This window comes from Gossypium raimondii, chromosome 12 (genome assembly GCF_025698545.1).
Source record: "Gossypium raimondii isolate GPD5lz chromosome 12, ASM2569854v1, whole genome shotgun sequence".
Classification (NCBI taxonomy): Eukaryota; Viridiplantae; Streptophyta; class Magnoliopsida; order Malvales; family Malvaceae; genus Gossypium; species Gossypium raimondii.
In genome coordinates, this window is record NC_068576.1 from 50866171 (window position 1) to 50878183 (window position 12013).

The window sequence follows — 12013 nt, forward strand, 5'->3', positions numbered from 1 at the left end:
GGCAGTCCAAATTAAATTTATTTAATTAAAAATCTATTTTCATTCCAGTAACTGGACATCCAAGTTGGCATTTAAAACCCATTTGGACTGCCACGTGGGACTGGCGTTAAGGAGGTAACGGAGCTTAACTATAAAGTGACCACTTCATAACAAAATGATAACGTGATTAAAACGTAACATTTCAAATATAAGTTATTAAAATGTAATCTGAGGTAAACAAAAAGGACCATTTATGTAGTTTACCCTTAAAAAAACTACAGAATATAATCAACATTATTTTTTAATATTTATATAATATTATTTTATATTTAAACAAATTATATGTTTAACAGGAAAATTTAAAACCAATATGGTATTTAAAATTCTATATCTAATATAAAACCAGCTCTAGAAAGAGTCATAAGAAGAAATAGGGTTATAATAGTCTTTTTCCTTTTATATTTTTATTTACTTTTGTATTATTAATAATTAAATCTTTTGAAGTTAAATCTATCATTTCCGATTCCTAATTTTAATAAATAGGGATTGATTGAAACCATTCAAATTACCCACATTGGCTCAAAATGAAAGTGAGATGTGTTTATCATCTAACATCAAGCAGGTGATAAATGGTTTGTTTTGTAGCTTTTCAGAAAATTTTTCCTATCACAAAAAGAAAAGAAAAATATTCTAAACTTAGTTAAAAGTAAATGAATTAAGTTAAAATTTAAATAAATAAAAAAACGCAAATTTAAATAAAGTCTCTAGTTGGTTTCCATAAATAAATGATAAAACCTTTAAAACAAAGACAATCTAATTAGTTTTTATATATTACGAAACTCTAGCTTTGAAAGGTGAAGAAGGAAAGGACACAATGGTAAAAACAAAGATAGTTGATGATGACCAATTAGAGAAGCTGCTGCAATTTATTGGAAGTCAAGGCCACATTCTATGAATTGAATCTGACTGCAAAAATGATGTGAATAAGATTATTGCAAATTGATTGCTGCAAAAGTATTGTGGAGTGAGGCATTGCATAACATAGAAAGAGAGGAAGCACCTATGCAGATATAAATTAGCAAACCTAACTCTTTTCACTATTCTCCATTCATTTTTTAAACTATGTGAAGAAAGTTGATCAACAAAACTTACTTGTATACAAATTAATCTTGTAATGGTCCTTGCTTAATTAATTTATAACATATGAATTTAATTATTTTTATTGCTAATTTTGAATAAAAAGGCAAGAGACTGTAACATATGTATCACTAATTGAAGGGCAATTATTGATAATTTAAAAGACTAATAGAATGTAAAGATTTTCTTTTCTATTTTAAAAATATAAAATAAGAGAAATATAATGTAAAATTTTCAATCAATATTATTTTGACTTGTAACCTAAGTTTATCATAATAATTTGTAATAGAAAGTAAAATAAAATAAAATAATTACCTGAAAAGAAGTAATGTTTTTATATTAATAAAAAGTAAGGATTTTGAATATTAACTTTATTATCTGTTCTTTTTATACCATATAAAAACTATTTATAACCCTCCCCAATCCTTAAATAGCAATACTATTACTGAATTATCATTTACATGTATAATACTCATTGAATCACGAAGGAAGATGCTCTAAAGAAGATTCGGCAAGTCTAAAAGAAGAAGTAAAGTAATTGATAGAAAAAGTTAACAGAAAATTAAAATGGATATTAAAAACTAGTATTTTCTTAAAGAAAAGTCATAATAAGTTAAAATAGTTTAATTAGCATAATACTTTATAATATTCACAAAAATCAATATAAATATCATAGTTTTAATTTGATACATCACTTTAAATTTTTTGTCAAAATTATATCCTTTAATTTTTTAAAGACTTTAAACAAACAAATACAACCTAAATTAAAAAGAAAAGAAAACAATCAAAAGCACAAATAATTAAATAATAATAATTAGCTTTAGTTTAAAAAAAAACAACTTGTCCTCAACTTTTAGGACTTAAATTACCTTCTTCTAATTTTTAATATCTAAATTTACTCTAAAAGAGTTGATTTGATATAAGATATAGATTACAGCAAGAATAGGTGTCCTCTCATATCCTGTAATCAAATAATAACATAAGCGTTAATTGTTGGTATTGGCTTTTTAAAAGAATTTAATTATAGTAACTATATTGGTGATAGAGGAATAAATGTGCTACTAGCACTTATTATTTGTGATAAATATAATTATTGGTACCATAAAGTAGTTGATTTTTGTTAATTAACGGTTTTTTGGAGTTTTGGACAGCTTTTTATTTTAATTCAAACAGAAAATTAATAAAGAAAAACGAAGCGAAGCACCAGAGATGCTGATTGCTGAGATGACAAAGACGCGGTGGATGCCCGTGAGGTAGACAGTAGCAGAATTTTAACGCAAGGGAAGGACGTTCGAAGCTTGGAACCTTTGAAATCCAAAAGGAAAATAAAAAAAGAAAAATGGGAGAGTATGAGAAGATGAACAACAATAACAACAAGGGGAAGGGAATTGCAGTGAAAATAAGAGTTGATAACAATCAAAGCGACACAGGTAAAGGCGACGACAGGATTACGAGATCTATCGCCACCGCCAAATTCAGTCCCCGCAACGCTTCATCCAAATATGACTTCGTCAAGGTTCTCTTTCGCCTCTCTTCTCCATAATCCGTTTAGACATATCTTTTTTTTTTATTAAAAAATAACAATTTTAATATGTTTTTTCGTTTATTGGCGTTGTAGGTGAAGGTCTGGTTGGGTGATAATGCCGATCATTATTATGTTTTATCCAGGTTTTTGCTTAGCAGAATGTTAACCGTCACGAAGGTATCTATTCCATTTTTTGTTTTCCTTTTATAATTGCTTAATTGAATTGCTTAATTTTTCTTAGGATATGCTAACTTGAATTGCTTAATTTTTCTCTTTATTTTTTAATTGATTATGATATTATCTTCCTTCTTTTATTCAGATTCCGAATCATGTTGCAGTTAAAATCTCTCTTGAGCTCAAGAAGCTGCTTATAGACAACAGCCTTTTGGATATGTATGATTCCCATCTATTTGTATTTTGGTTTTAATTTCATGATTAATATCTAGTAAACTTTTTTATTCATGTTCCGTTCATTGAATTCTTCTGCAGCTCGCAGTCCGATTTAGAGGCTAATCTTTTTAAGGTATTCTTCATAAATTTGTGAATTTTTCGTATGGATGAAACTTAGAGGGTATTCAGACTTTTTAGGAGATTGAATGTACTTTTTTGGAACTTTCTAATCAAAAGAAGAAATACTTTGCGCAGCTGATGGAGTGGCGAGGTTATGGACAGGAGTACATAAGCCGGTACAAGATGATGACCAGGTCAGTTAGCTTTTCAAGTTTTCAATATGATGTTAAACAATTTTATGGCGATGATTCTGGAATCAGTTTTTTATCTCGAACTTCTTTATCACATGTATAGCGTCATCCAAGCTAATTCCCCTCTTCCAAGTGAGATAATTGTGGTTGCTTGTTTCTTATAACAGATTTTTCTCCTTTGTGAGTAAATATCTTAATTTTATTATGCTAGGGAATTTACTGGTTTTAGGTCTGGGTTCAATGTATGCCTTCACCCTAATATAATGATCATAAAGACGCAATTAATATTGGAATAGCTTCAATTTTGATCATGCATGCAATATTTTCATTGATTCAGAACTTGCTATTGACTTGGAGGGAAAAACTTATTAAGAGCTTCTGAGTGTCTCAACACTTCACTATTAATTGCTCTTTCTTGTTTCTGACTTTCAGATTTCACCATCAGAGAGTTCCTTTGGTAATTCTTGTTTGTGGAACTGCTTGTGTTGGGAAGTCTACTATAGCTACACAACTTGCACAGAGGCTAAACTTGCCAAATGTCTTACAGGTTTAGCATTCTGTTTATATCTTCTCCTGAAAGTTTTGAGGTTTTCTTTTATCATATTTTCTTTCATTGACTCTGTTTCTGATGCAGACAGATATGGTTTATGAATTGCTACGCACGGCAACCGAGTATGTCTAAAATCTATTTCTTCTTATATTTTACAGTAGATTATTTCACAGTAGATATTTTTTGATCATACCCAATCAGTCCTTCAGACTAAATAAAAGGGTGGCTGATGGCCGTCAGTAAGGCATTTTCTGGTTTCAACCAGTAATTGGTTGCTCTAGTCATAACTCATATGTTATCAGTTGGATTGCTTTATGCATGATAGTAAGGTGTTGAGCTTTGGCTAAAAAATGGGGCATTATGGTTTTCAAGATAGAAAAGTGTCACCTTAGGTTACAAGATTTATCTCCCTAAACACTTGGTACTCTGGATAAAGGTAGAAGAAAACTTTTAATTGTATACTTTATTGGATTTAAAATTTGGAGTCAAATAACAATTTCCATATCCGCTTTGACTTGTGTGAGCTCTGAAGACTGGAGACTTTGATTCTTTTTTTCTTCTGAATTGTCTTCTTGAATCTCTTTCCCCAATCTTCAGTTTTCTTTCCCCATACTGTATACGAAATGGCTTTGAAGAGCTCCCTTTAATTTTACCTCTAAATTAGTTTAATTTAAATAGAGATAAAAGATTATGGCTCATATTCTTTAAAATTCTATTGATCTAGTTTAGATTTGTCTTGAAATCATTTTAATCTAATTTAGAGATAAATTGAATGACTCAGATGAATTTTGATTGGTCGAACTATGAGTCTTTGAAGTTTGACTGGCCACTTCACATGTTTCATCTTGATTTCCAAATGACTCGATAAATCTTCAATAAATTTATTTAGAAACTCATAACAAAATTTAATTGGCCAAAATAAAATTGGAAGAAAATTTTGGAAGGACATCTACCCAATTGTATTTGGTAGAACATTCTCTCCTACTACACTAACCATGTCTACTAGGAAGCAGATTGTCTTACTTTTAACAGATTGACCGGTGTTCAATATATGTGTGTGTACTGTATATCATATTAATGCTTGCTTCTCTTATTTGTTGCAGTGCACCGTTAGCATCTACTCCTGTATGGGCGCGGGATTTTAGCTCCTCTGAGGAGTTAATTATTGAATTTTGTCGTGAATGCAGGATAGTTCGCAAAGGTAGTTTCTAAAATTTCCATTTTGCTATTATGAGAAGTTTTTTCCTTGCTTTATTAATGCAATGCAAAACCAGGATATTGCCTAGATATACATAAAATAAATTCTTTCTTTCTGGATTTGTTATTATATTCTAAAGGTATGTTCATCATTGGTGTTGTATTATTTTGTTTGGTTAGGGTTGAACGGGGATCTAAAAAAGGCAATGAAAGATGGAAAGCCAGTAATAATCGAGGTATGGCTTGACACTAGATTGCTGGTTACTATCTTCTTGCGACTCCCTCCTCCCTTCCACCCTTGAGCCCTTCCTTCTTACTCTCTTTTTTATCTTTGCGGTAAATGTTGATACCATCCACTCTTATGGGCACAAGGATTAACATCGTGATATGTGCATGCCTATATGGTGAATTTTTTTTGAGTGTTTGCGGTTTATATTAATTCTCTCTTTTCCTGTATTTATTAACATATTGTGGTTCTATGTCGGAAGTAGATTTTCTGGTGTTGTCTGTTTTTGAATCATTGGTCAAGAAAGGTGTGGACGTGAATTTCCATGAATAGCAAGTTATGGGCTTCTTTTCCATGAACATGTTCAGTACTTGTTGCTTCTGTTGTATTTTCAGCTATTCTGTATCAAATCTGAGCTTCAACCCTTATATGTCTGCTTACTTTTGGGATTATTGTTGTCCGCGGATTGATGGATGTAACAGTTAAAATAAGATGATCAGCCACAATGGGTTTCTAGTGGAGTATGGCTGTATGTCTTTGAACACACATGCATGCCACACACTTGATATGTTCATGGGGATGAAGTTTGAGGTCGGATCTGCCACCATGTTGTACCCTTGAGATTGCTGTTATTTCTGGAATATGCAGACTGCCTTTAGATCTGTTCATTTTTTAACTGCAAATCTTGAGGAAGGTTATAATCTGCTTAAGCATTATATGATTTCCCCCCGCCCTCTGGTCATTGCATGAGATCGGGAAGCATTGGTATGTTCTTGTGCAGTTTAACGTGTGTCACTTTGAGTTAGTGGGTTCCTTGTTTCTGATGACAATTACAGGGAATACATCTGGACCCAAGCATCTATTTAATGAATGACGAGCTTAAAGCTCCAACCTCTGTAGATGGACCATCCCAGCAGTCCGTGGCATCGGATGATAATTCTTCAGTTCAAAAGGAAAATAATTTTATTACTACATCTCAAAGTAACACAGAAAATGGTAAAAACCATCCTGTGCGTTTATCTGAAGGCGTGTCAGCCGACAATGTGAACAAAGTGTCGGAATCTGTAAAGTCCATGTCTCTAGAAACTGCTTCTGACAATAAAGGTGGATTTCTGCTCTAAATTCTTTTTATTTGGTATAGCATCTCACTCCATTTTAAGCATTGTGTATGTGTCGGTTTTAGAGGCTATGTGAAGGTGCAATACGACAGTTTATTTATTAACAGTGTTTATGTGCATGCAGGTGAAACTGTTAAGGTACCAGAAGTAAATGGAAGTACTGCTAGAAAAGAAAAATCTGGCCCTAAACCAATAATAATACCCATAGTTCTGAAGATGTCTGAATTTGATCACAAGGTATGGGTGCTTTCTCATTCTACTTTTATGCATCCAGCTTTAACTAGTAAAGCACATGAAGCTTGTAGGTGAGTTAAATTAGTTTTAGTAAATAAAGCTGTCTCAAATTGCTAAAATTTGAGCAAATGGAGGAGACACCTATTCATATTCACATTTAGCAAAGATCCAATGTTGGTGATGGTTCTGCCTGACTGCTTCCCATTCTAATCTTTCTTTTCTGGTAGAGCCTGTACTGTTAGAAACTTTATTATTACAGAAAGTCCTTGTTAAGTATTTTGAATTCTCAAGAGTGAAGATGGTTTATTTAGCGAATTGTGGAGATTAATAAGAATTTTCATTTGGTGGATAGGCTATTCTAAATGTGAATTTATAAACAGATGGGCCTGCTTCTGTTATATTAGGCCATTAGACAAATCTAAGATACTGCCACATCTTTTGTTTTCAAAAAGGTGTAATCAGGTTAGTGTAGAGTTATTCCTGATAGTATGAAGGTGGCTTTGTTTAACTGGGACTCTATTTCGCCTGCTCCCTCATAATATCTCTTTTCTCTATCTTGTATGATTTTCTAAATTCGGACCAATGTCTATATGCAGGCATTACTTGAGGAGAGGATCACTACTCAGGCATTAGCTGGTAAATGTCTAGTTCAGGTATTAATAACAATTTTTTTCCTTGTTCCATTACAAACTGCATTGCTTCTTTTAAGGTCAATTAGATTTAGCTATGTCTTGGCTGCAAGGTAATATCATTTGACAAAAGGCTTAGTCGGGGCACTGCATTTTATCATTAAGAATATTTAAATAGTTTTGTTGATTTGAAGTGTTCTTTCTCAATCTTGAATGTTAATAGTTGTTCTGTAACCAAGGACTACTGTTAAGTACTGGGTTGTACAGCTTGATTCTATGAACATAGAGTAACCATTGACTTCATTGGTGTGTGGAAAATGGATCTCGGAAATTTTGTTGCTAATATTCAAATTCATGTGCTTTTGTTACAAATCATTGTGATTGATAGTTCAGCTCATCAAAGGGAGACTGAAACCTTTCAGCTCATTAAAAGGAGACTAAAACCACAAGACTCATTAGAGAGAGAGTTAGATCTCTCTAGGGTTTTTGGTAGAAATTCTGCTTGATTTTATTATTCCATGCCCCTTTAAGTAAGGACCAGTCTTATTACAAAAATAGTAAGCCTATTCTAGAAAGGAAATAAATCAATTGAAACAAAAGCATAACAAAACCAAAGGAAAGAAATAAAATTGCAACCTAAGCCTTAATTAAATAACCAAAATTAATGGTTACTAACATATATTCGGCCCATATGCTTGAATTTTCTGTTAATAGTATAATCGTCGAGTAGATTTGTTAAAGCTTTACTTTTAGCTTGCCTAGAATACTGTGACATCTCAAGTATTTGATTCTCCAAGGACATGGAAAACCTTAAAAAAGTATTTGACATATCCATTTTCGTCACAATTGTATGACATAGGTTTTTTGATACCTTTGTCAAGTGGGACTGTCTAACGAGGCAGTCTAAGCATGAGATGATGCCTTCCAACCATGTCCATGTCTGCAGAACTTTTGCTTCAATCTTTGTGGTCAAAAGTGGGTGTGCTGACATCTTGAATTTTCTTTTGCTCACCCTCAGTTCCTATTTCTCTGCGGTGATGTTTGTCATTGTTTATTCCTTTGATCAACTACTTAGTTGATTGACTTTTCTGTTTCAATTTCATATGTTATTTTATCTTTTTCAGGATACAGATAACTTAATAACGAACTTGAAGACTATTCAAAACTATCTTTGCTCTTTCAAGTCACAGGTATGCCATTTCATTTCGTTTATTGGTTGTTAGGATGAAATGTTTGTTCTTATTGTCTTGTGTGTTCAATGATTTTTTTTTTCTATCAAAACTTAATATGTAGCAAGTCTAGTGCAATACAATGTCATATGGAGGTATCTTAGATTTGATAATAAAACCAGCTTTAGTTGGAAAGGGTTACAACTATGGGGTATTTACTGTTGTTAGTACCATCTGGTTGTATGCTTATTCTTCAAATTTCTTGGGTTGCCCCACCATTTTAGGTATTTAAAATTTTTAGTAAGGTATTTAGTGTGGAGTAATGAGTCGCCTTGTTAGAGGAAGCAAACCAACAGAGATTACAGAGATTTTCTACACCCTACTTGTTTTAATTTCAGAGGTGTAGTCTGACTCATCTCTCTAATTTTCTTGGGTCCAAGTTGTTTGAACTTTCTGTTTTTTCTATTCATACATCTTTGTCCTTTGGAACAGGGTTTAACAGTTGTCAATTTATCTGCGACTACATTTTCACAGACATTAGATTGGCTACATGGATATATTCTTCAGGTATTGTTATTACTAGTTTTTAATGGAATGTGATTTTTTGTATTTAATTTTTAATTAGTTTTCAAATGATATACTTTTAATTATTGTAATTAATTTTTAATTCGTTATTTGAATTGTTAAATATAATTAAAATATATTAACTTATTTAACAAATCAAATATAATAAAAGAAAATTTTAAATATCATATTAAAATAATGATATTTTGTAGATCAAATGATTTTTTAATAATATTAGAACATAATTAAAATATTTGTATTATTTTCAACATACAATATAATTTTTACTTTTTATGTAATCATTATTAAAATAATAACTAATAAGCGTTATTGAAATATATTAATTATTTTAATAATTCAAATACAATACTAATAAAAATTCCTATTATTAAAGCATTTGTACAAACAAAAAAATTGTAAAACAAACTCTTCAACTTTCATTTTATTTTCTTAATTATCAATAAATTGATTATAATAATTTATAAATAATATGTAGAAGAAAATGTATCAAGTAAAAAATATTTATTTTAAGATGATTGTAATTGTAAAACTTTCTTACCTTAAGTTTTACTTAAATTATAATTATGTTAACTAAAATTTTTAAGTAATAATTATAAATTAAATTATAATTATTTTTAGGGTTAGTATTTGGTACAATATTTTTTTATTCTAAATGGTTTAAAAAGTTATCATGTCTTTTTTTAATATTTTACTATAGGATATTTGCCAAAACTCTCTAACTCTGTTTGGAGAGTCTAAAACTCCACTAGCATTGTACCAAATATTATTTTTATTTTTAAATGTATAATTATTACCAATTTTATTTTACATCTACTTTTTAATTAATTTTTACATTAAATACTAATTACTTTTAAATATCAAAATTGTAATATGATAAAAAATAAAATGTAATTTTGTTCAAAAAATTTCTAAACTCGTGATTTTATATATATTAGAGGTTATAAATTATTATTATCCAACTAATAGTAAAAGCCAGAATTGATCTGCCATCTAGCAGCTTCTTGAACCTGGAAAACATTGATGATTTTCCAAGTTGCACTCAAACACATTACTGGATCATTGGTACTTTATTGTCATTGATGATTTTGTAGTTGGAAGCAGTGTTTTTATGTGTTTGTGCAAGCAAGCAAGCGCGTGCATTCATATTAATTTTGTCATGGTCTATACGCAAATATGAATGATGAATCCTTGTTGAGTAGTTTTATTATATGATCATAAGCTGAAGCTTGTTTTCGGTTTTTCCCTTTTGTTAATGATGTTTCCAGAGCTGGGATGAAGGAATGAAATATTATGGATCCTGAAAGCAACTCCATGGATTAAGCAAACTGCTTAACATTTTCAGCTCCATTGTTAAAAGTTATGCTAAGGCCAAATTATTGCAAATACTTGGGACTGAAATTTCCTGGAAAATGGAGTGATGGAAAACATTGTCGCCCCCACAACAAATTCGTTGCAGGCAAACCAAATTCTCAATCTCTTGTTCAATCAAAGCCTTTATCGCACTTATGCTTTATGTTTTCTTTTTTCTTTGAGGATTAACAAAACTCAAAACTGAGCTAGTCGGGTTCAGAACATTGTCATCTTAAATCTACTAAAGAACTTGTATAGTGTACTTGAATCATCTTTTTTATTTCTTACAGATTTTGGACCATCGGCTAAACACCTATAATGGATGACGGAATAAATAATTAGCGTGACAATTTGACCATTACATACTCCATAAGAATATCTTAAATCGATAATCTATACTTATTTATTAAAATAAGGTCCAAAAGATCTTCCTCATACTGACACATGACACACACCCATTATGTTTTTATTTTCTTTTACATTTTATAAAAGTGGTTAACTTTTAGTTTTGGTTTTCTTTTAATATTCTTAAATTCGAGATTTAATTCTTATACATATAAAAGTGGTTAGTTTCCAATTTTGGTCCTAATATGCTTAAATTTGAGATTTAATATTTATACTTTAATTTCTAACATAGTTTGTTCTTTATATTTTTATAATGTTATTAATTAGTTTAATGTTTTTATAATTTAATTAACTAATTCAAATAGTTAAAATCGTTAACTTTTCAATTAAAATGTTACATGGTTATATATAATTTGAAAGTAGATTTATAAATCTAAAAAGTAGAATGATTAATTTCTTGAAATTAAAATAGGAGGACTATATTCCAAATGTATGATGTGTAGAGACTTAGAGTCATGATTGTTTGAATCAGTTAGGATATCGGTCCAAAGAGAGGCATCAAATCAGTTGTTCTGCAAACCAATACGGGCTGCTTGAACCAAGCTAAAAAAAATTGATTGGAATTGTTTTTATTTTTTAAACATTTATTTATTTTTAAATAATTTAATCAATCGTATCATACAAATCAGTGGACTAACCAATTTGACCACCGGTTCGATTCTGAAAATCTTGCTTAAAATATATTTTAATTGTCAAAATTTTACTTTAAAATTTGATATAAATAAATAATCCAACGTGAAGCATTCGACCATACTAATAAAATATTATTAACGGCTAATTTAGGGATTAATCATAATACCATTTTATTTTTAGATGATGTAACATTCCATTCACAATGTGACTTCTATATCCATTTAATTATGTTATGTTCTAGTAAATTTTACCCTTAAAAATAAAACATCTTTAAAAAACTATACATGTTTGAATTTGATCTCTTTGTATATAAACAATTACGTAGTGTTTGGTTGGTTATACTTTTTTATATAAATAATTGCGTTGATTCTCTTTTATATAAACAAAATAAATAATTAAAACAGTCCAGCGGTGTATTTGAATTGTTATTCGACGTAATAAGGAATAAAAAATTATTCCCTCAATGCCCTCATTTATTCACGCTTTCCCCACATAACTAATCCATAACCCACCCACCTCATTCAATTTCAATGAACCAAGAAATCTCTTTCTCAAAAAGTAAAGCTGCAATGGTG

At 30.3% G+C, this 12013-nt stretch overlaps 1 protein-coding gene across 2 annotated transcripts; it reads left to right on the forward strand.

The window, feature by feature from the left end:
* The first annotated feature begins 2234 nt into the window (after positions 1–2234).
* On the forward strand, positions 2235–10671 carry LOC105764890 (hypothetical protein). Of its 2 annotated transcripts, none has more exons than XR_008191624.1 (15): positions 2235–2632; positions 2735–2818; positions 2961–3034; positions 3131–3164; positions 3287–3345; positions 3775–3889; positions 3977–4014; positions 4996–5093; positions 5270–5325; positions 6152–6419; positions 6558–6670; positions 7264–7320; positions 8156–8271; positions 8421–8486; positions 8958–9032. XR_008191624.1 is itself a non-coding variant. In XM_012583681.2 (15 exons), exons 1-15 carry the CDS (start codon positions 2456–2458, stop codon positions 10349–10351), a joined length of 1350 nt encoding a protein of 449 aa, XP_012439135.1. In that variant the 5' UTR covers positions 2237–2455; the 3' UTR covers positions 10352–10671. The 2 variants fall into 2 exon arrangements, 1 of the variants encoding a protein (XP_012439135.1); XM_012583681.2 differs by lacking the exon at positions 8156–8271 and adding an exon at positions 10316–10671 and having other exon boundaries at positions 2237–2632.
* Positions 10672–12013: the final 1342 nt, after the last annotated feature.

Bases quoted from the DNA above. Each gene is read 5' to 3' on its own strand.
- LOC105764890 (XM_012583681.2), top strand. From the start codon at position 2,456: ATGGGAGAGTATGAGAAGATGAACAACAATAACAACAAGGGGAAGGGA. The intron at 8,487-8,957 runs GTATGCCATTTC...CCTTTGGAACAG, and splicing joins TTTGCTCTTTCAAGTCACAG to GGTTTAACAGTTGTCAATTT. The intron at 9,033-10,315 runs GTATTGTTATTA...TGATGTTTCCAG, and splicing joins TACATGGATATATTCTTCAG to AGCTGGGATGAAGGAATGAA.